This window comes from Ictidomys tridecemlineatus, chromosome 10 (assembly GCF_052094955.1).
Source record: "Ictidomys tridecemlineatus isolate mIctTri1 chromosome 10, mIctTri1.hap1, whole genome shotgun sequence".
Taxonomy (NCBI): domain Eukaryota; kingdom Metazoa; phylum Chordata; class Mammalia; order Rodentia; family Sciuridae; genus Ictidomys; species Ictidomys tridecemlineatus.
Genome location: NC_135486.1, coordinates 105213784 through 105235192, shown reverse-complemented (window position 1 = coordinate 105235192; position 21409 = coordinate 105213784). Strand labels below are relative to the sequence as shown.

The window sequence follows — 21409 nt, the reverse complement described above, 5'->3', positions numbered from 1 at the left end:
GGGGTGCAGAGCCTGCTCCAGAATTGTAGAGTCCTGGTGTTTCTGTTGCCCAGTGGTTTCACAGCACCCCTAGGGTAAAGAAAACTTTTATAGTCTGTAGATTGACTGGCTCAGACAGCATCACAGTAGACTGTGTATTCTGACTAGTGGTATGTATCCTGGGAACAGCTAAAATGCTCCCGAGGTTTGGTGAGGAGCCTCCTAGCTGTGGGCTGGTGAAGAAGCAGCACACGCATTAGGAAGCTGACTGCATTACTTAATTACTGTCTTAGGTCAAGGTGACATATTGGGTCAGCAGGTCTGGGCTTGGACATCTGAGTGGCTGGTGGGGACATCAGTGAGGAAGCATGTGACCACTGGGGGACCACATCCCATCTGGGGATGTGGCCACATGACCTCAAATGCAGAAGTTTTTTTTTTTCCCCTGAGAGAGAGAGATTTTTTAAAAAATATTTATATTTTAGTTTTCAGTGGATACAACATCCTTTATTTTATTTTTATGTGGTGCTGAGGATCAAACCCAGCGCCCTGCACATGCCAGGGGAGCGCGCTACCGCTTGAGCCACATCCCCAGCCCAGGAGATTTTCTTCATTGGTGTTGCCTCACTGGTCCTCATCTTGCTGTGCTGATGAGATGTCAGGTCCAGTGACAGGATCTCATTAGCATGTTCCCAGGGCCACATACAGATCTTCTGTCATCACACGAGCCCCCACACCAAAAACATGGGTCTCTGCCCCAACCAGCCAAGCTTTCTGCCTTGTGCCAAATCTGGACATAAGAGTGCCTCTTGGCGGCTGGCCTGCTGTGCCACAGTGCTGGGTACATCGTAACAGCCACGCTTCTTAATACCATGTTGAGCAGACTCGAAGCCTGTTGGACCTGTGTGCAGGGGACAGGTGGGTTAGCCTGGGACCTCTGTGGAGGAGGGGCTACCATAGGGTGTGGGAAGGGTCCAATGTGAACCCTCACTTCCAGAAGCTCTCTGATGGTGACCTTGGGGAGATGGTGTGCCCAAAGGACACCAGGTGGAGGGAGAATTGGAGCTGGTGTTTTGGGGTGCCATCCTATTTTCTTTTCTGCAGATGGGCAAGGTGTGGGATGATCTGAAGCCGAAGCTCAGTTGCCTCTTCGCTGGACCACACAATGCGCTGACGCCACCACGGTCCCCGCAGGACGGCGTGTGTCCTCACTAGTGCCTGAGGCTGTGGCACAGTTCCCTGCGGCCTCACTAAACCGTCTTTCCAAATGGTGTGTCCCTGGCCAATTCCCTTCAGGTGGCCACTGCTGCCCGTGGTGCCCTGGTGGGTGAAAAGGAACATCCATCTGAGCCCATGGGTGTGGCTGGTGGTTTTTCTCTTCCCTGGGTGGGAAGTCTATGCCCCCCGACTCCTGCCCATCCTGCCCTGTGGCTGCTAGCCCGGTGCTGAGAATTCGGGTTCCTCACGACACCCAGGGCCAGGGTTGCTGAGGCTCATTTCCACACAGCAGATAATTCCTGGAGGAGTATGGAGGAGGCTCTAGGTGCTAAAACAGTCCAGAGGGCTGGCCTGGGGCAGGGCTCAGCTGAGCAGGGCAGAAGGGAGGACAGGACTGCCCCATGACCAGGAAACCTTTGGGTGAGCAAATAGCCAGTCTGTCAGAGGTCAGAACGTTGACCAGGGTCTGCAGACATTCCAGCCTGGATGCCTGCTGGTGTAGGTTGCTGGATGTAGTGTTTGATGTTCCAGGGGACAGCTGAGGCCTGGTCTGGGGTCAGGTGTCCCTAAGCTGCCCCTTCCACATGGGTACACTATGATCCCAAGTATAAGACAAAGGCACATTGAGAGCTTTGGAGATGAATGTGGAGGTTTCTGTCTGAGGGCTAGAAATTGGCCTGTCCTTTTCCTTGTTTGGGGGCAGCCAGTATTGGACTCCATGTTGTGGGGCTCTGAGGCTTTAGGGGTGGGCAGGGACAGGTGTAGGGGAATGTGTTGCCTTCAGCTGGGGTGTTGGGGGGAGCATCCATGTGAGTGTGCTTAATCTCTTTTAAAACCATTTCCTTCTTTTGGGCAACTGCAACCCCTCCAGCCCTGTTCTTCCAGGAGACTGGCCGGCTGAGGCCACTTCTCTCTTCAGGCTGAAGAAAGCCACTCTCAGAGCTCTGGGGTCAGACCTGGATTGCTGCTGCTCACATCCCTTCTGTGGTGAACACGGAGCCACCTTTGAGCTCCCTGTCTTAGTAACCCAGGGAGAGATGCGGAAGAGGGTCTGGTGGTCTATAGAACTTTTGAAATTCCTTCCAGGGATGCCTTTTAGATACCGAGGGGCAGGACTTGACCTCCTTGGACGTCCATGCAGCTTGCAGGCCTGGAACAGGGAGCCCCAGCACACTGCATACCCTGAGGGTGGGAAATTATTCTACCTGTGCCAGAGGACATAGTGCTGTGATTGGTGGCAGTGGGGATTTGACTTTGTCCCTGCTGTGTCGTCTGTCCCTGCTTCCCTGTAACCTCCCTCTATGGAAACAAGTCTTGGTTGCTGTGTGGACCTGTGTCACTTGCAGGACTTATTCCCCGGCACCAAGACACTTGAGCTGTAACACCTGGCCCTGTTTGTGCTGAGCAGGCCACAAGGCCTCTTCTGTTCTGCCCCAATTTGGGAGCCTGGCCTGTCTGGTTGTGGGACCAAAGTCTGTGGGGAATTGTGGGCATGGGGCTGGGGGCCCGAGTCTCTAGATTGGGCAAGACTGCACTCCTCAAGTAGCCATTGGGACTTTTGGCCCCAAGCCTTCAGGATGGACTGTTCTGAAAAGAGCTTCACTGCCAGGGACCCTGGGATGAGTGAGTCCTGGTCACATTCCTGGTGCCTCCTGCTATGGAAGGAGGTCTCAGGGTCCTTATATTGTGTTATGGAAATGTGGGCCTAGGGGAGGGCAGCCTGTCTGCTCTGCTTCAGTGCCTATGGCTCAGGAGCCAGGGTGTGGGGCTCTTCCTGCATGGCTGACAGTTCAGTTTGGATGGAGTTCCCTTCCTTCATCTCTCCCACCCAAGGGGAAGATCAGTGAGGTGGGGGATATTTGCTAGACAACAGAGGCCACTGTTTCTCACACTGTCACTTCATGGTCCTGGGCAGAAGTGCTCCCACCTGGGGCAGGATTGGCTACTCCCAGCTCTGGGGTGGAGTCCCTGTGGTGGCAAGGGACCAAGGATCCCTCCACCCTTCCCTAACTGTCCTGCTGCCTCAACCTGTGTGCCACGCCGTGGCCATGCCTGGTCTGGTGGAAGGATGGCTGGGTGTAATCCTGGGCAAGGGAGGCTGAGTGGGATCTTGGCTGCCACCTTCAGTTTGGACAGCCTGCGTGGTCAGCGGGAAGGCGACTGCAGAGCAGGAGCAAGTAGAACGTTCTGTCAGGTCCACTCTGCTCCATCCTGGGCACTCAGTGACAAGGGGCTAGGCTGCTCAGGCCATGCAGGAAGGGAGGACGGGTTATAGGTCGCCACAGGGACACCTGGGACTCTGAGCCCATGAATTCAGGATTGTTCTTAGTGTCCAGGTCTTTTTCTTGTGCTTTGTGTGAGCCGGTCCTATGTATGAAGCACTTTATTAGCTGCAGGAATCAGTTACTACTACACCCAATAAACTGGAACTGTTTACAGGTGACCTGTGTTTTGTGGTTTTATCAACCTGAATAGTTGCTCAGTGTGTCTGAAAGTCCTAGTGCTTTGTGCAGTGGTGATCCAACTCTCCTTCCTGGTGGTCCTAAAGGAGAAAGCAAATGGCCTACCCTCCCAGAGCAGTGACTGCCTCAGTGTCCCCCACTGTAGAACGGGTGGTAAGAGAACAATATGTTCTCGCCTGCCCGTGGCCTGCACGCTGGGTAGAAGCCCTCCTTTGTCCCTGTCTCCTCTGCCTAGCATGGTGGAAGTGGCCCAAGCTGCGGCCAGGGGAAGACTGTTCAAAGGTGAAGCCCTTTATTTTCCTTACCAAACAGAAAAAATAAGCCCAACTCTTGGTGCCACGAATGTGGCTGAACTGGCAGCTGCAGCTTGGTGCTAGATTTCTTCTACCTCGTGTAGTGAGTAGTCCAGGATGGTGTCCTGATCCTGGAACTTGAAGTACCCCTGGAATTTCTTCTTTTGAAGCAGGAGTGGGAACCAGTACCTGTCGTCAGGCCACATGTCACCAAAGGGGATCTGGTCCAGTTGGAACCACTGAGGGCGCATTTCTGTACCGAGGGGCAGAGAGGAAGAGCACCAGTGTCAAGGAGGGCTGGCCTGGCCAGTGAGGAGCTACCTGCACTACTTATTTTTGTGGTGCTAGGAACTGAACCCAGGGGTACTCTACCACTGACCATGTCCCTGGCCCTTCTTTTTTTTAATATTTATTTTTTAGTTGTAGTTGGACACAATATCCTCATTTCACTTATTTATTTTTATGTGGTGCTGAGTATCGAACCCAGGGTCTTAGGCGTGCAAGGCGAGTGCTCTACCGCTAAGTCACAATCTCAGCCCCTTACTTTTTATTTTGAGGCAGTCTCTCACTATGTTGCCCAGCTGTCCTTGAACTTGCAATTGTCCTGCCTCAGTCTCCCAAATTGCTGATTAAGTCATGCTCCACCGCCCCCAGCTTGCACAGCAGTGCTGTGTGAGGAATTTAATTTACTTTTATACTTAATCCTCATGACTGTTCTTCCTCTTTTATGGATCAGGAAAAAGGGATTCAGAGCTGCAGCCTGCTGAGCTGTGGTGCCTGAGTAGCCAGGGTTCTAAGGCACAGACTGTTCAGTGCCTCCCTGTGAGATGGGGAAGGTGGGTGGGCCTGAGGCCCACATCTGGCTGTGCTTTCTCCTAGCCAACTGTGTGGAACTGGATGTGCTCCCTCCCCTTCTGTGGTGGGGAGCAGATACCCCAAGGCTCACCATCGCTCTCCTGGGGCGTCCCCTGCACACTGTCAGTACAGAAGATGTGCACATCCATCAGCTCGGGGGTGCCCACGAACTCAAACTCAATGTGGCCCACCTTGTGCAGTGTGTTCACTGTCAGACCACTCTCCTCTTGCAGCTCCCTGTAGGCAGAGGAGACAGGAGGAGGATGGAGCGTCACAGCACGATGACCACAGGCCAAAGGGGAGCCCAGAGGTGGGATGCATGGGCTGCAGACCCCAGGAGGCTGCCATCAGGTGTTAATAGTCCAAACCTGGCCCAGCCTTGGAATTAACTTGAACTTGAAAAAATTTGGGATTTGTGGCACCTGTCCCACATTCTCAGGAAGTTGACTCAAGAGGATCACCTGTGCCTGGGAGTTAACAGACCAGTCTGGGCAACATGATGATATCCCATCTCAAAAAACCAACAATGAAAATCCCCTGGAATTTGGTTCAGAGGCTCTGGGGAGGGTCTGGCCAGCACTCTGCAGAGGACCACCCAGGGTATGAGTCTCATGAGTGGATTGCAGGGCAGAAGTTTGTCCTCCCCTAAGCCCACACTTCCCCTTTCCTCAGACTCAGTCCATTCCCTCTTCTGCGTTGGAACTTTGGACCCCCCTGCATGGTCGTGAGGACATAGGAGCCCCTTGGCTCTGGGACCTTCTCCTAAGAATGTGCTTCCAGCCTCACACCCTTACTGAGACCACAGGACCATAAGCCAATAGTCTCTCCTGAAGGAGGGGTTGTCACTTTCAGTTCTGCCGTAAAGCCAACTCCTCTGGGCAGATCCTACAGGACAAATCTCTTGGCTTGCGTTCTGGGGCCTTTGTATTGCCTTCTCAGTATATTTTCCCAGCAGCTCAGCCAGCTGTGCCTGGAGGTGTGAGGAGCTCATCTAACATGGAACAGGTCTCTCTGTTCCACTGGACAGAACCTGAATGCTTCCCCTGAGGCTCTGGTGCTGCTGCTAATTTAAAAGTATTTTAAAACCACCTGTCTACTCTACACAGTCCTGGAAATGGAAGACTCATGAACCTAACACCCAGCTGTATATCCTGGAACCCAGCAGAATTAAAGTCTACCTTGCATTTTCCACCCAGCAAGCAAGGAGCATGTAATAGTCTGCCCTAGAGGAGCCTGTCTAGTTTTTCAACTGCTAACGAAGAGTAAACATTTGAGTTCAACTTTGGGTCATTATGGAAAATGCTGTGCTGAGCACCTAGGTCTGCACACCTTGTACCATCAACATGTACCCAAGTGCACACAGTGCTCATGCCCTCCAGCAGGCGGGCTCCCTAAGACCTGCTTTGTGCTTGGGACCCTTAGGACATACAAAGCTGTGAGTTCCACTGGCCCCTCCTGTCGTGGAGGCCTTTCTTCCCACGGCCCCGGAGTTACTTTTGTTTCTGTAACAGTAGTCTGACCATTTATAGCTGGAAGAAAGTCTTAGCTTTGATCTCCAAGTTGTGTTGGGAACACACTGCCACCTGTAGTAGGCAGTCAGGGACCCACTCTGTTCATTTGCAAACACATACACATCAGGTTAAGTGGTCCTCTGCTTCTCCTGAAAAGACACTGCCTTTTGCTGCCAATTCATACACACAATCCAGAAATTGACACATTCATTGAGATGGTTAATTAAAACTGGACTGGATCTTTAAAAAATGAGTGTTTTCACTTGGGGTGTGTGCGCAGCGGCTCCCCAATGAAATGTAATGGAGCCGCAACAGGGCCTCACCCACCTCTCTGGCAGCAGACTGCCAGTTCTCCCTTTAAAAAGCATCACCGGCTGATGTAATGTTTTGACTGATTTTGGTTAATCCTCCCCCAGTCTGTGGCAGTGCATGCAGTATCAGTAATCCTGGTGACAGAGCTGGAGCTCCATTTCACAAGCTGAGATAATTAGACAGATGAAGACGACCCTGTTAGTTTTGCTAAAGAGTCTGCTTGTGTCTGTGATGCAGATGGCATCCTGGAGAACAGGATGAGCAATGAATTAGATGCAAACACGGAGCAGAAAGTGTGCTCTGTGGTGCAGGAGGTGGGGGTGGAAGGCCCCAGGACTTGGCATTAGTGGTTCCCTGGCTGCTGAGGTGGTGTCATTGGGTGCTGACTAGAAAAACATGGCTCATGGGCTGGGATTGTGGATCAGTGGTAGAGCACTCGCCTAGCACGGGCGGGACCTGGGTTCGTTCCTCAGCACCACATAAAAATAAAGGCACTGTGTTGTGTCCATCTATACCTAAAAAATAAATATTAAAAAAAAGAAAAACATGGCTTATGTCATACACTACAGGTCAGACCTGAGGCCCAAGGCACTCAAAGTCCCCAGTGCCTGCATGGCCCCCAGGCAGAGGAGGAGGCCCTGGGTGATACTAGATGTGATACTTATGGCTCCCTATCAGGACTGCCACTGTGAGAATGGATAAGTACTCGTGCCTGCCCCCTATGGGTGAAGAGGGGAACATGTTCCTGGCTCTGGGACAATCCTGAGGGAATAGGACAGGCAGTGTGTGCAGGAAGCACACAGAATTTTTGGGAGAGGCAGCCACCAGGCACAGAAGTCTTTCAAGGAGCCAGCTCCATTCAAATGCCCAAGTCTCAACCTGCATGGCTCCAGAGCATCCTGACTCTCACATGCATTTGAATGTCAGAGGGGCTGTGCACTTTGCTCTCCTGCATGCCCCTCTCACCCCACAGGCAGGGATGGGGCATGAGGGTCTGTCAGATGGTGTCCCTTCCTTTGACTGCATTGTGCATACTGCCTTCTGGGCTGGTGCCCAGAGCTAACCAGGGGCTCTAAGGAACCACATGGTCCACAGGGCTGATGGGTCTAAACAGGGCAGTGTGTGCCCCTTGATGCTGAGCCTCTGACCTTAGTTCAAGGGTGAGGCTAGTCCCCACCTTAGTGGAGGTCCCTGAAGCATGGAAACCACTCCTATTCTGTGGCTGCAGGGAGGGTGTTCTCTGCAGGAGCCGCTGCCTCCAGAGGCACTGCATACTGCTGTGGATGCCAAGTTAGGGAAAAGCGCTGGGGCAGCTGGGCTCAGGCAAGTTTGGGCAGAGCAGCTCTGGTGCAGCTCCTGGGGCAGGCCCAGAGTGCAAATTATTACGATCCTCTCAGGATTCTAAGACAACCTCCTCCACAGTGACACTGGAGCGTGACCCATCTTAGAGGGTAAGTTGGTCTGAACAATGACACTCACTTATAGTGGGATCAGGATGCCAAGGAACATGGCCATAGGCTTGCAGGCTGGGTCCCCCATTGCTGGGTCCCCCACTAGAGGGCCAGCCAGCATCCAGTCAGCTTTGCTAAGTGTGTACATCTGCCCACCTTCCTGCTGCTTAGGGGAGGCCTGCCCTATGCCAGGACTCCATGTGGTGGAAAGGAAGCTGATGTGGTTTCACATTGCAGTATTTTTCACCTGTGACAAAGGTAACAGCAGTGCAAGGGACATGGTCTTTCCAGGAAGTAAGGTGCTGTCTAGAGAGCTTTGTGGGAAAACCTGTTTTTTTTTAAGCTACAGATGGACACAACATTTATTTATTTATTTAATGTGGTGCTAAGGATCAAACCTAGTGCCTCACACGTGCTGGGCAAGCACTCTACCACTGAGATACAACCCCAGCCCCAAACTCAGTCTTAAACCCCTACCTAATTTGTAAAAACTGAATTCTGCATGGATTGTAGACTTAAGTTTCTAAAATTTTTAGGAGAAAACTTAGATCTGACTGTCTTCCTAGGCTTGGGATAGGCAGATTCCCTCAAAGGATATAAACAATTCTAACCATAAAGAAAATATATGGGGCCTGGTTGTAGCTCAGTGGTAAAGTGCTTGCCTCACATGTGTGAAGCACTGGGTTTGATCCTCAGCATCATGTAAAAATAAAAATAGATACTGTTGTTCACCTACAACTAAATAAGTATTAAAAAAATCTAGAGACTAGTATCAACATTATTAAAAAAAGAATATATGTGAATTGCATTAAAGTGATGAACCTCTGTTTATTAAAATATCATTAAGAATCAAGGGCTGGGGCTATGGCTCAGTGATAGAATGCTTGTCTTGCATAGTTGAGGCATTGGGTTGGATCCTCAGCACCACATAAAAATAAATAAAATGGAGGTATTGTGTCCATCTACAACTAAAAATATTTTAAAAAATAATTAAGGAGCAAGCTACAGAGTAGAGGATATTGGCAACACACCAAGCTGACAACTGACACCCAAAGTATAGAATGAAGTTGGGTGTAGTGGCCACACCTGTCACCCCAGCTACTTGGGAGGCTGAAGCAGGGGAATTACAAGTTTGAGGCCAGCAAGGGAACTTAGTGAGACCCTGTTTCAAAATAAAAAAGGGCTGGGGATGTAGTTCAGTGGTAGAGCACACTGGGTTTAATAAACTACCAAAAAAATAGTGTATAATGAACTGAAAATCAAGAAAAAAGCAACCCAATTAAAGAAGAGCAGAAGGCCTGAGTAGACCCTGGAGGATGTCAGTGGTGGCAGATGCTCAAAAGGTGCTTAACTTCATCTCACCAGTTAAGGGCAAACTAAACCCACAACGGGAGGTCACCACGTTTGCCAGCATGGCTAAAAGAAATATCAAGTGTTGCCGAGGACTCAGGAATCCGAACTCAACCCACCACGTGGGAATTTAATTAGTGCAAATTCTTTGGAAAACTGGCATTGCTATAGCTCCACAGCTAGTTTTCCTCCTGACTAGGTAAGGAGCGAGTCCAGCGGGCACTGGAGGACAAAGGAAGGGGGCTGTTCATGGCAGCACTCCCTGTATAATGGCAGACGCAGTATCTTCAGGTGCTGGAATACCATACAGTAGTGAGAAGGAAGAAACACTGCTACATGTACATGTAATTTTTTTTTCTTTTTTTTTGTGGTGTTGGGGATTGAACCCAGGGCCTTGTGTATGTGAGTTAAGCACTTTACCAACTGAGCTCTATTCCCAGCCCACATACATATAATGTTTGGAAAGAAGCCAGACAATAATAGGGTGCCTTCTAGCTGGATGTGGCTGAGGCAGGAGGATCACAAGTTCAAAGCCAGCCTCAGCAACTTATCGAGGCCCTAAGCAACTTAGCAAAACCCTGTCTCAAAAAGGGCTAGGGATGAGGCTCAGTAGTTGAGTGCCCCTGGATTCAATCCCTGGTAACCGCCCCACCAAAAAAGAAAAAAGAAAAAGGGTGCTTCCACTATGTACCTTGTAGTTCAGAACAAGCCCACGTCAGTGGCTACAAGAGTCAAGGTTGCCTTTGTAGGTGGGGATGGGGTAAGGTATTGGGGGGGGGCACACCCCAGGCCTGTTACTAGATCCACACGTTGATTAAACAGGTGGACCTTCTTCAAGACTCTGCAACTTCCTGTAGAAGTGCACACCTGTAATCCCAGCTCTTTGGGAGCTGAGGCAAGAGAACCACAAGTTTGAGGCCAGTAAGGGTGACTTAGTGAGACCTTGTCTCAAAATAAACAAATAAAATGGGTTGGGGGTATAGCTCAGTGGTAGACTGTCCTGGGTTCAATTCCCACTACTGAGAAAGAGAAAGTATGCAACTTTATATATTGGCATCACAAGATTAAAAACTTGACTTAATATCATTACATTGTGTGAATGTACAAATATGTAACAACAAATCCCACCACCACATACAACTATAATGCAGCAATAAAAAGATATACGAGACAGCTGGGTGCGGTGGCACACCCTGGAAACCTGGGAAGGCTGAGGCAGGAGGACTGTGAGTTCAAAGCCAGTCTCAGCAACGGTGAGGTGCTAAGCAACTCAGTGAGACACTGTCTCTAAATAAAATACAAAATAGGGCTGGATCCCTGGTACACTCCCCCCATGCCCCCCAAAACCCAAAAAACAACAACCTTGAAATGTCTTTAATCCTGGCTCCATGGGGTGCTTCTGGGAAGGAGTTGGGAAATGAGTAATTAAATATGATTACAGAGATTGATGCTGGAGAAGAAAACAGGATGAGGTTTATCAACAACTGCAGGGTGGGAGGAGGCGCCTTCTTAGATGTGAAGGCTGAGAAGGGGTCTCCCAGGTGAGGAGGGTGGGCAGCAGCTGGAAGATCTGAGGGACAGTGGGAGTGAGAGGCCAAGCCAGGCTCTGGATGATACAGGGATGGGGGTGGATTTTAAAAGCACTGGGAACCGTTGAAGGTTTTATTATGCATGAGTGTGTGTGCACGTGCATTTGGACACAGTGTAGGAAAGGCAGAAGCAGACCAGTTAGGAGACTGCCACACCTGCCCAGGTGAGGGGGCTAGTTTGGATACAGCAGTGGGTGGGGCAAGGTACATACAGGACAAATAGCATGCTTCTGGTTCCATCCCACTTCCTTCCCTGCCTCAAAATCCAGTCTGAGGGAGGGCCACCGTCATGAATGGCATAGGGGTCCAGAGTGATTGATTCTTAGGTATCTTTGCCCTGTCTGCAGAAGCCTGGAAACTGCCAAAATGACATTGAATGTGCCAGTTTGGCAGCAGCCTTGGGTCTCAGGTCTAGGCAGGTATACTTTTTTTTTTTTTTTTGGTGGGACTACGGGTGCTCTACCACTGAGCAACATCCCCAGGGTTTATTTTGGAACAGGGTCTTGCTAAGTTGCCAAGGCAGGCCTTGAACTTGTAATTCTCCAGCTTTGGCTTCCCACATGGCTGGGGCTATAGTTGTATCCCTGCACATGGCTCATACAGGCCTCCTCAAACTGAGGGCTGTGACCCTGTTGTGCCCTGTGAAATCAAATTAGTATATTGCCACTAGTGATTAAAAAAGATCAATTGTCCATGGGTATCATCATCTTAGCTAATATATACACTTGAGTGTGTATGTGCTATTGCAGTGTAAGACCTTTCTCACTGTGGGTTGAAATTAAAAAAACAAACAAACAAAAAACTCCCAAAATTAAAGTTGCTGGGCTTCAGCATCCCAGTCTCTCTCCTCTCCAGAGGCCTCAAATATGTATTTGGGATTTTCTTCTCTCCATTGGCCTTAAGGGTACCAGCTATTTTCAGAACAAGAACATGAGCTAAGCAAGGAATTGGGGGAAAGAAACGCTCATACATTAGTGGTGGGACTGCAAATTGGTGCAACTACTCTGGAAAGCACTATGGAGATTCCTTAGAAAACTTGGAATGGAACCACCTTTGACCCAGCTATCTCACTCCTTGGTTTATACCCAAAGGACTTAAAAACAGTACTATAGTAATGCACCACATCAATGTTTATAGGATCTCAATTCACAAAAGCTAAACTGTGAAAGCAACCTAGATGCCCTTCAATAGATGAATGGATAAAGAAACTGTGGTATATATACACAATGGAATATTACTCAGCATTAAAAGAGAATAAAATTATGGCACTTGCAGGTAAATAGATGGAGTTGGAGAATATCATGCTAAGTGAAGTTAGCCAATCCCCAAAATCCAAAGGCCAAATGTTTTCTCTGATAAGTGAATGCTGATCCATAATGGGGGGTGAGGGGCATGGGAAGAATGGAGAAACTTTGTATAGGGCAAAGGGGAGTGTGGGGAGTGGAGAGGTTATGGGGAGAGGAAAGATGGTGGAATGAGATGCACATCATTACTCTAGGCACATGTATTACTGCACGAATGAAGTGACTCTATATCATGTACAACCAGAGAAATAAAAAATTGTGTGCCATCTGTGTACAATGAATCGAAATACATTCTACTGTCATGTATAACTAATTAGAACAGGAAAAAAAGTGAGCTAAAATGTGTGTAAGGCTTCACAACACTTGCACTGATGATCTCTTATCTTCATCAGTCTTGTATGAATAAGAGCAAAGAGACTGACTTCTAGGGACCATGTGATCTTGGGCAAGCAGCTCAAACTCCAGGTTTCAACTCCTTGCCATTGAAGCTGGTCATAGGATTGAGACGGTGTGCAAAAGGTTTTAGATAAAAGCAACTGTCAGCTCCCCTGAAGGAGGAGGAAGACAAGTGACCAAGGAGCCCTGTGCCCTCATGGGAGGAAGCCAGGACTGTCCAACTCCATCCAAACATCCTGAACAGGGCCACCATCACCCAGAAGAGCGCACACATTCAGTACACAGACCAGCAGATCTAATGCTTTCCACACACTTTCTCACTCAGTCTTCCCAACTCTCCTGAAAGGCCAGTACTGTTGTACCTGCTCTAGGTCACAGCTCCCAGCAGTGAAGACGGGGTGTGGCTCTACAGCTTGGATTCTTTTCCCTGAATCTTTCTCACCTCTTGGCCCCATCCTCGATGGTCTCTCCTTCTTGTACTTTGCCCCCGAAGCCATTCCAACGGCCAGCCCCAAAGCCCCGCTTCTTCATGCCCAGAAGAACGCGCTGCGGCTGCAGTACCAGCACCAAGGTATAGAGCCTGGAGGCCACCATGGTCCACTGGGGCTCTGTGAGGAAGGCAAGAAACAGGAGTCAGCTCTCACTCGGGTGTGGACAAGGCATGTGTGCTACAGTGGTCAGATGCAAAGGAAATGTCCTTTAGGAGGCAGGAATAAGAAGTGTGGCAGCAGGTCCAAACCTGTCTTTAAATGAATGATTTTCTGGATAGAAAGAGAACTGGCCCTCAGAACCCAGTGATATCAGTGCCAGGCCCTGTGCTTACCAGGGCTGGTCAGAGGAAGGTCACATATTCCCTTCCCTGCTTGGCACTCTTAGCTAGAGGAAAACAAATTTCAAGGGCTGAGTCCTTACTCCTGGGTCTACTCCAGGAACCCCAAGCTATAGGCACAGGAGGCCAGATCAACCTCCAATACCATGCCATTTATTCAGGGGCTCTCATGCCAGGCTTTAGCCTTGGCCTTTTCATCAGCAGGGGCTCCTTCTAGATTGCTGGGACCTGGCTTCAGTCTCTCTGCAGCAGCAGGCCTCTGGAAAGGAGTGGCCTGGCTGGTCTTCCTTCCTGTGACAGGAGTTTATGTCCTACTTACTCTGCTTTTAGTGTTGTTGTGGTGAGATCTGGCATCCAGAGGACACTGGGAGATACAAGTGCCTTTCCTATTCCAATAGGAGTTTTTGGTTTCAGGGAAACACCTGTTGTTTCTGAGAGGGCCTCTGTGGGAGAAAGGACCCTGGAGAAATTCAGAAGGACTGGGACTAAGTTTCCTTCGGCTCTGTCCCTATTCTGGTCTAGGAACACCTGGCCAGAGCTGGATTCAGAACCAGCTTGGAAGTCATAGTATCTGAATAAAGGGACTAGGGGCTGTTCATGGGTGGGGCCAGTCAAGCAAGGGAAGTGGGCTTGTGGCCAGGCTTCCCAGGAGGCCAGTATCCTTCATTCTGTCATGGACCTATGCATGAACGAAGGCCTGGCTTCTAAAGCAACTCTGATAATGATAAGCGATGGCAATTCCAGCTATCACTTATTAAGCAATGACTATGTACATCTGTATTTCTGTATCTGTTGGGGATTAGCTCTAGGGACCCTTCAGATAACAAAATCCAAGTATTCTCACACTCCATATGTAAAACAGTATATTTGCTAGCTAGGCCTGGTGGTGCATGCTTGTAATCCCAGGGGTTCAGGAGGCTGAGCCAGGAGGATTGAGAGTTCAAAGCCAGCCTCAGCAAATTGAGATGCTAAGAAAGTCAGTGAGACCCTGTCTCTAAATAAAATACAAAATAGGGCTGGGGATGTGGCTCAGTTGTCAAGTGCCTGAGTTCAATCCCCAGTAATCCCCTCAAAAAGAACAAAAAAACCCAGTATATTTGCATGTAACTATGCACATCCTCCTGCATACTTTATGTCATCTCTGGATGATTTACAATTCCTAGTACAATGTAAATGGTATGTTGTTATACAGTATTCTTTGGAAATTATGGACAAGATAAATCTGTATATATTCAGAAGGGATGCAATTATGTTTTCTGAATATTTTTTTGTCCACTGGTTGAATCATCTGATGCTGAACCCAAGGCTACAGAGATCTGATTATAGTTATTTTCAAAAGCTAAACCTCTTAAAAGACCCAATAACTCTATTAAGATTTGAATTCTGCATTTTCAGAAGTGGAAACAAGCTCAGTAAAGCTAAGTTTGATCCAAAGTCAAATAGCAGAGCCATTAACCATCTAGTGTGTCCACAGCTCCCTAGCAGTAAATCTGAGGAGTCATCAGCGGCTCCCTAATGCCAGAGGCACTCCACAGGTGGAGCTGGAGGTCACCTGTAAATCAGTTTGTTATCATCAGGGCTACAGGGAGATGCACGTGGGGCGCAGGGCTCAGTCTTGCATGAAGTAGGTTTGGCAAATGCTGGTTCCCCAGCCTTCCTTTTCAGAGGCTGTGCGGAGTATTGGATCCCGGACACCGGGTCCTCTCCGCAGCCCATACCTACTGGACCCCTGGGCCCAGTTCACCCCCCATTTCCCTCCTCTAGCACCCCTGTGTTCTGTCTGGTTCTCCCCTAGTCCCCGCTATGGTGGCCTCGCCCATCTCTCCGACTCCCGTTCTTCTCATCTTCCCCATTCCTCGTTTCCCGGTGCTCCCAGCTGCCGCCTCCCCACGTTTCTCCTGCTCCCATTCCTTGTAAGCCAATCCTACCTGCGCGCCGTTCCCGGACCGAAAAGGCGGGGCCTGGACCGGAAGTGGGATAGTGATTTCCGGTAGTGAGCGGAAGTGGCAGGCTGACTCCCATGGCAGGGTGAGTGGGGAAGAGTGTTCAGCCTTTGCTTATGGGCGCTTGTTGCATGCGTGCAGGGATGCGGGAGAGGTGGGAGCCCTCAGTTTCTTCATCCGAAAAGGGGAGCTGGCCCACCCCCGGCCCGGCACTCGGGTCGCCAGGCCGAGCGATGGACCCCAGCCTGGGGCTCCGCAGACTTGAACTCCAGCGCGCGGACTAGAGTACCCGACCTGGGAAGAGGCAGGTAGAGGCTGGAGAGGCAGGTGAAACCACTGCAGCCTCTGAAGACGTGGCACAGAGCTTCCAAAAAGCAAGGGGGCCTGTGTAGCAAGAGTCTAGCGCATGGGATGGGGTTGGAGAGGTCAGATCCCCAAATCAGGTTGACTCTGGGGTTTGTGGGGGAAACCACACTTCGTTGGCCCGTGAGACACCACTATCCATCTCTCCCCTGTGCTGAAATTATTTCTGGCACCTTGGATGTGTGTGCCATTTTTCCACGAGATCCCCTAAGCCATTTGAAGCTAGGATTCTTTATTCCCTAGTCCTGTCCTCAAATCTTGTCAGCACACCTTGGTGTTGAAGGAGCTCTGGCCTCAGAGCTGTGAGAATAATAAAATCTCTTTTTCCATCAGAGAAATGAATAGAAAAGTAAAAAGAAATGGAAGTAATGAATAGTAAGAATGTTTTGAGAGTTAAGCAAGGGGGAGTTATATATAGCTCCTGTTATGCCAAGCTACTTTTTATGTGTTAAAAGCATAACTTTTTGGGGTCGGGGTTGTGGCTCAGTGGTAGTGCACTTGCCTAGCATGCATGAGGCAGTGGGTTCAATTCCTGGTACCACGTAAAAATAAAAACAAATAAAATAAAGGTATTGTCCATCTACAACTAAAAAATATTTAAAAATAGTAAAAAAGTGTAAGTTGTTGAAAGAACCTTGGAATTTATCCTTCAGTCATCCACAAAGGTTGGGTTCAGTCTTAAGAAATATGCAGGCCTGACTTGTGCTAGAGGTGACAGGCAGGGACCTGTCCTCATGGGGTTTTCTTGCAGTTTTTTGCAGAGCACTGTGGAAATTTGGGCCAGACAAGAAAATAATAATTTTCATTATTATTATCAATATTGTTAACCAGTACTGGAAAAGTTTCGGTTGTCAGAAAGGAGGTGATTATCATTGTGTTTATTTTTCTTCTGAGAAAATCTTTGGGGGAGAACACTAACTGCCTGGGTACGATGATGCACGCTTGTAATCCCAGCAGTTTGGGAAGCTGAGGCAGGAGGATTGCAAGTTCAGAGCCAGCTTCCTCAACATAGTGAGGCGCTAAGCAACTTGATGATAACCCTGAATCAAATTAACAAAAATAATTAAAAAAAAGATCAGGGCTGGGGATATGTCTCAGTGGTTAAGCAACTCTGGGTTCAATCCCTGCTGTGAATAAAAAGAACAAAACACTTCCCCAGGAAAGTTTGCTCAGCTGTTGTAATTTAGTATGCAGACCAGGTGGCTTAAGCACAGCCACTTATTTATAACATTCTGGAGGCTGGAAGCCTGAGATCAAGGTGTGGGAAGGAAGATTTCTCTTGAGGCCGCCTCCTTGGCTTACAGATGTGGTTCTCTCTTTGTGCATGTCTGTATCCTAATCTCATAAAGACACTAGTCAGATAGGATTAGGATCCACCCCAGTAATCTCACGGTACCTTAATTATTTTCTTACAAATCTCATCTCCAACTATAGTCATGTTCTGAGGTCCTGAGAAACATGGGTTTGGAGAAATGCAGTTCAGCTGATGACACCTCTTTGGCTGTGTGGGCTTGTCAAGTCACCTCTCCTCTTGGGCCTTAGTGCGTCCACTCTGAAAAGTAGTGAATTGAGCCAGGACCCCCCTCTGCACCCGTGACCTGCTGATCCATCTGATGCCATCCTTCTTCCTCCTTTTTCTCCAACTAGGTACTTGAAGCTGGCGTGTGCTTCCCTCCAGCGTCAGGGCTTCCACACTGCAGGGTGTTACTACAAGGGCCGGACAGGTGCTGAGCACCTATGGCTGAGTCGGCATTTAAAGGACCCATTTGTGAAGGCTGCGAAGGTGGAGAGTTACCGCTGTCGAAGTGCCTTCAAGCTTCTGGAGATGAATGAGAGGCATCGGATTCTGTGGCCTGGCCTCCGTGTGTTGGACTGTGGGGCAGCTCCTGGAGCCTGGAGTCAGGTGGCAGTGCACAGCGTCAATGCCACAGGCAGAGGTGGGACCCCCCACACTCCTGGTAGCACCTTCTGATCACAAGTCTGAGGGAACAAAAGTGAGTTGTTTCCTGCCATGGACACAGCAGTTGAACTATTTCCTGAAGGCACATACTTACGAGTGGATTGATTAGTAGTGGTAATTGTAAAATCAGAATACTGACCTTTTCAAAGTGAAAGACAAAGTGGAAAGGTATAATGAAAATCACCACAAATTATATCAGCTGGGTGTACAACATATTGGTGTACACCCTTCTGGAGTTTGTTTTTGTATACATGCAGCCTGAGGGTTTCATGGAGGTGGGGGACCCTCTAGGGCCTCAAGAAAGGCTTCGTGGCCAAGGCTCTGGATTCTCCACTCTGGGTCAGCCTGAGGACTCAGCGTTTTTCTTTTAAATTTTAGGGTTTTTGACAAAGATTTCTTTGACAGTTTCTATATTAGGAAAGAGATAAAACAGTCACCCATACAACTTTAAAATGTAATGTTGGGACCTCCTAATAACTGATTTTAGTGATTTCTATTCCCCTGATGGCTTTCCAGAAGGATGAAAATGGCTCAGTTTAACTTGTAGGAAGAAGTGACAGGGCAAAGAATGCAAGGGTGACATGAGCTTTCCTTCTCATTGTTGCAAAGTTGCAACCAAAGCTGTTTACTTTCTGTGGAAACTTCCTAAGTCTATAACACATGTGCATGATAAAGGAAAGAAAGGTCAAGAATGTCAGCTGAGATGTGAGGTGTCCCACTTTCCTGGGCTGAAAATAGGGTTTTCACTTTTAAAAAGTGAGGTAGTCTTCAAAATTCTAATTTTATCTAGAAATAAAATGCATATCCTCCCTGTTCTGAGTTTTATTAAGCAGAGTAAACTTGAAAATCTGTGATTATACCCTTAATTTATCAACACTTAGCAACAGAGCTGAGATCTTTTGCAGTGCCACAGGGATGAGGTACGGGCATGTGGAGGGGGGGGGGGTCTTTGTATATGGGGACAGCATGGGAGGAGGAGGTGGAGGCTGAGAACAGGAGTAGGCAGGAAGTCTTGTTTCAGGTTAGGTGAGGCTGCTATCTTTTTTGTTTTATAAAACTGTCGCGACCCCTTGCCCGCAAGGAAGACGCAACTCGGGAATCTTCTTTCAGCGGTTTATTCAGGCCCTTGATATTTCTTCTACTGATCCCTCGGATGCCCCTCCCAGCCTTAATATAGCATCTCAAGCCCCAATGCGAAGCTGCCACGTGGAACTTTCTCATAGGGTGCTGAAAAGCCATGCGCCAACTCTCCCAAATAAGGAGTTGTTTGTCACAAACCACAGCGGAGCCAGCACCATCTTGTAATGGCGACCATAATCTGCATAAGCGGCAGAGGCTGCTCACCACATAAAACCTCTTTTTTTGTTTTACAAGTAGTATTCCTCAAATATGGACAATGTGTCAATTTTTGTGTCTCATTTTGTATCTGTTCATTTTTCCCAACTCTAGCTTGTTTCCAGTGGTTTCTTTCTTTCTTTTTTTTTTTTTTAAAGAGAGTGAGAGAAGGGAGAGAGAGAGAGAGAATTTTTAATATTTATTTTTTAGTTCTCGGCGGACACAACATCTTTGTTGGTATGTGGTGCTGAGGATGGAACCCGGGCCGCACGCATGCCAGGCGAGCACGCTATCGCTTGAGCCACATCCCCAGCCCCTCCAGTGGTTTCTACATTGAAAGCAAATGGCTTAAGTTGTAGAATGGATTTATTGATTTTAATCCAGAGGCACTTTATGTACTGGTGTATCAGAATCTTTTATCAAAAAGACCACCAAGGAAGTCAGGCACAGTGGTGCACATCTGTAATCCTAGAGGCTCAGGAAGCTGAGATGGGAGGATCACAAGTTGAAGGTCACTGTCAGCAATTTAGAGAGGCCCTAAGGAAATTATTGAGACCCTGTCTCAAAATAAAAAATCAGAAAGAAAGGGCTGAGATGTAGCTCACTGGTAAAGTGCCCCTGGCTTAAGTCCTCAGTACCAAAACAAAACAAAACAAAACCCCACCACTAAGGAGAATCCTTTCACAGAGAGTGAATTTGAGGTAACATGCCAAAAGCAGGAAGAGAAGTCCTGGCTGTGGCCCCAGCTGTGCCTGTGACTAAGGATGACTGGCCTCAACTTCCTCAGCTGCCAAGTGAAGGACTGCCCACTGCCCTCTGCCCTCTGTGTGTCTCCATAGGCTGTTTGAATAATGGGAGGGCTCCTGTCCACATATGCACATCTGTTCTTTTCCTTGGTCCTAGTGTCTTTATTTTGTGTTTCTGTGGATAGATTTAGGATGTAAATAACATATCTGCTGTTCCTTCCGTAGATTCCAGCTCTCCTGTTGGCTTTGTGCTTGGAGTGGATCTTCTTCACATAACTCCCCTGGAAGGAGCAACTTTTCTGTGCTCTGCTGATGTGACTGATCCGAAAACCTTGCAGAGGATCCTAGAACTGCTTCCTGGGGGGAGGGCAGATGTGATTCTGAGTGACATGGCACCCAATGCCACTGGGATCCAGGGGCTTGATCATGACAGGCTTATTGGCCTGTGCCTGTCACTTCTGGACATGGCTTCAGTTGTCCTGCACCCAGGGGGAACATTGCTTTGTAAGACCTGGGCTGGAAGTCTAAGCCAGCGATTTCAGAAGAGATTGACAGAGGAATTCCAGAACACAAGAACTGTGAAACCCACGGCCAGCAGGAAAGAATCATCAGAGGTGTACCTCTTGGCCACACAGTACCGTAGAAGGAAGGGCTCTGTGAAGCCATGAGAGGTCCTGCCATTCTTAAATGGATGCTGGGTCTTTTTAAACTGTGGATGTGGCCTGAGTGCTTTCCTGAGGAGTGGCTGGGAACTTTGCTGTGACCATGAAGGTCTTTGATTCAAACCAAACAGAGATGACATATTATATTTAAGGGCCATGAAAAATGATTAAAACCAGGCTTCTATATCATGATTTTTGCAGAGAAAGTTATCAGGAGAAAGATGTAGAGACTGAAGGATGTAAAGAGATGGGAGGATAAAAATGACTTGCTGAGACAGAGCAAGTAGAACTTTCTCACCTTATAGACTCTTAGCCTAGTACAAAGAAACAGGTGTTCCTTTACTGCTTTCTGAACACAATAAATACATTGTTTTCCAGTTGTTATTTTGGCTATATAGTATAAAGTAGAAAAACTGAAATTTCCATCTGGGGATTAATTTTCATCTTTCTGGTGAATAATCTGGAAATACATTCTATCTTAAAACAGTGAGAACTCCCAGAGCAATTAGGAGAGACATTTGGTATGGATTTATGCACGGAGTGGGTGTGCTTTGGTTTGTGCTGGAAGTATGTATTGCTGTGGTGTAGCAGGCTCTCAAGACTATAAATTGCAAAGCCAGCAATGATGTGACGCTTTCATTTAGCCTTATTTTTCTAGGAACTCCATGCAGCTTTTTTTTTTTTTTAATGTTTATTTTGTAGTTTTAGGTGAACATAATATATTTTTTTTTGAACACAATATTTTTATGTGGTGCTGAGGATCAAACCCTCACTAAGCCACACCCCAGCCCTCCATGTAGCTTTATGAGAGAATATAGATTGCATTATTTTAAGGAATTTCCATGACTTAC

The 21409-nt window shown here is 48.2% G+C and overlaps 3 protein-coding genes across 10 annotated transcripts in view; 2 read left to right on the top strand and 1 right to left on the bottom strand.

Moving 5' to 3' along the window:
• Window positions 1-3640, top strand: part of Snx8 (sorting nexin 8) — a 78329-nt gene extending 74689 nt beyond the window's left edge. For all 4 annotated transcript variants that reach the window (XM_040278671.2, XM_005340832.3, XM_078023600.1 and 1 more), the window contains exon 11: window positions 1084-3640. In XM_040278671.2, the coding sequence (XP_040134605.1) occupies window positions 1084-1194 (111 nt within the window). In that variant the 3' untranslated portion in view covers window positions 1195-3640. The remainder of the gene's footprint in view (window positions 1-1083) is intronic.
• Nudt1 (nudix hydrolase 1) lies at window positions 453-15583 on the bottom strand. 5 transcript variants are annotated; one of them, XM_040278674.2, is made up of 5 exons: window positions 15478-15583; window positions 13163-13328; window positions 4899-5044; window positions 4048-4205; window positions 453-880 (listed from the first exon to the last, which is right to left on the bottom strand). In XM_040278674.2, the coding sequence occupies exons 1-5, from the start codon at window positions 15569-15571 to the stop codon at window positions 638-640; spliced, it is 807 nt and encodes a 268-aa protein (XP_040134608.1). In that variant the 5' UTR covers window positions 15572-15583; the 3' UTR covers window positions 453-637. The 5 variants fall into 5 exon arrangements, 3 of the variants coding, with proteins under 3 accessions (XP_040134608.1, XP_040134610.1, XP_005340888.2); XM_040278676.2 differs by lacking the exon at window positions 15478-15583 and adding an exon at window positions 13869-14010; XR_002482958.3 differs by having other exon boundaries at window positions 747-880; window positions 3965-4205.
• Window positions 15501-20935, top strand: Mrm2 (mitochondrial rRNA methyltransferase 2). The gene is made up of 3 exons (XM_005340830.5): window positions 15501-15577; window positions 17503-17792; window positions 20122-20935. Exons 1-3 carry the CDS (start codon window positions 15570-15572, stop codon window positions 20562-20564), a joined length of 741 nt encoding a protein of 246 aa, XP_005340887.1. The 5' UTR covers window positions 15501-15569; the 3' UTR covers window positions 20565-20935.
• The last annotated feature ends 474 nt before the right edge of the window (window positions 20936-21409 follow it).

Excerpts from the sequence above, each read along its gene's own strand:
- Mrm2 (XM_005340830.5), top strand. Across the intron at positions 17,793-20,121 it reads CGTCAATGCCACAGGCAGAG|ATTCCAGCTCTCCTGTTGGC; the intron begins GTGGGACCCCCC and ends TTCCTTCCGTAG.
- Nudt1 (XM_040278674.2), bottom strand. The coding sequence starts at position 15,571 with ATGGGAGTCAGCCTGCCACTTCCGCTCACTACCGGAAATCACTATCCC. Across the intron at positions 5,045-13,162 it reads ATCGAGGATGGGGCCAAGAG|GGAGCTGCAAGAGGAGAGTG; the intron begins GTGAGAAAGATT and ends CTCTGCCTACAG. Across the intron at positions 881-4,047 it reads TGGACTACTCACTACACGAG|GTCCAACAGGCTTCGAGTCT; the intron begins GTAGAAGAAATC and ends CCCTGCACACAG.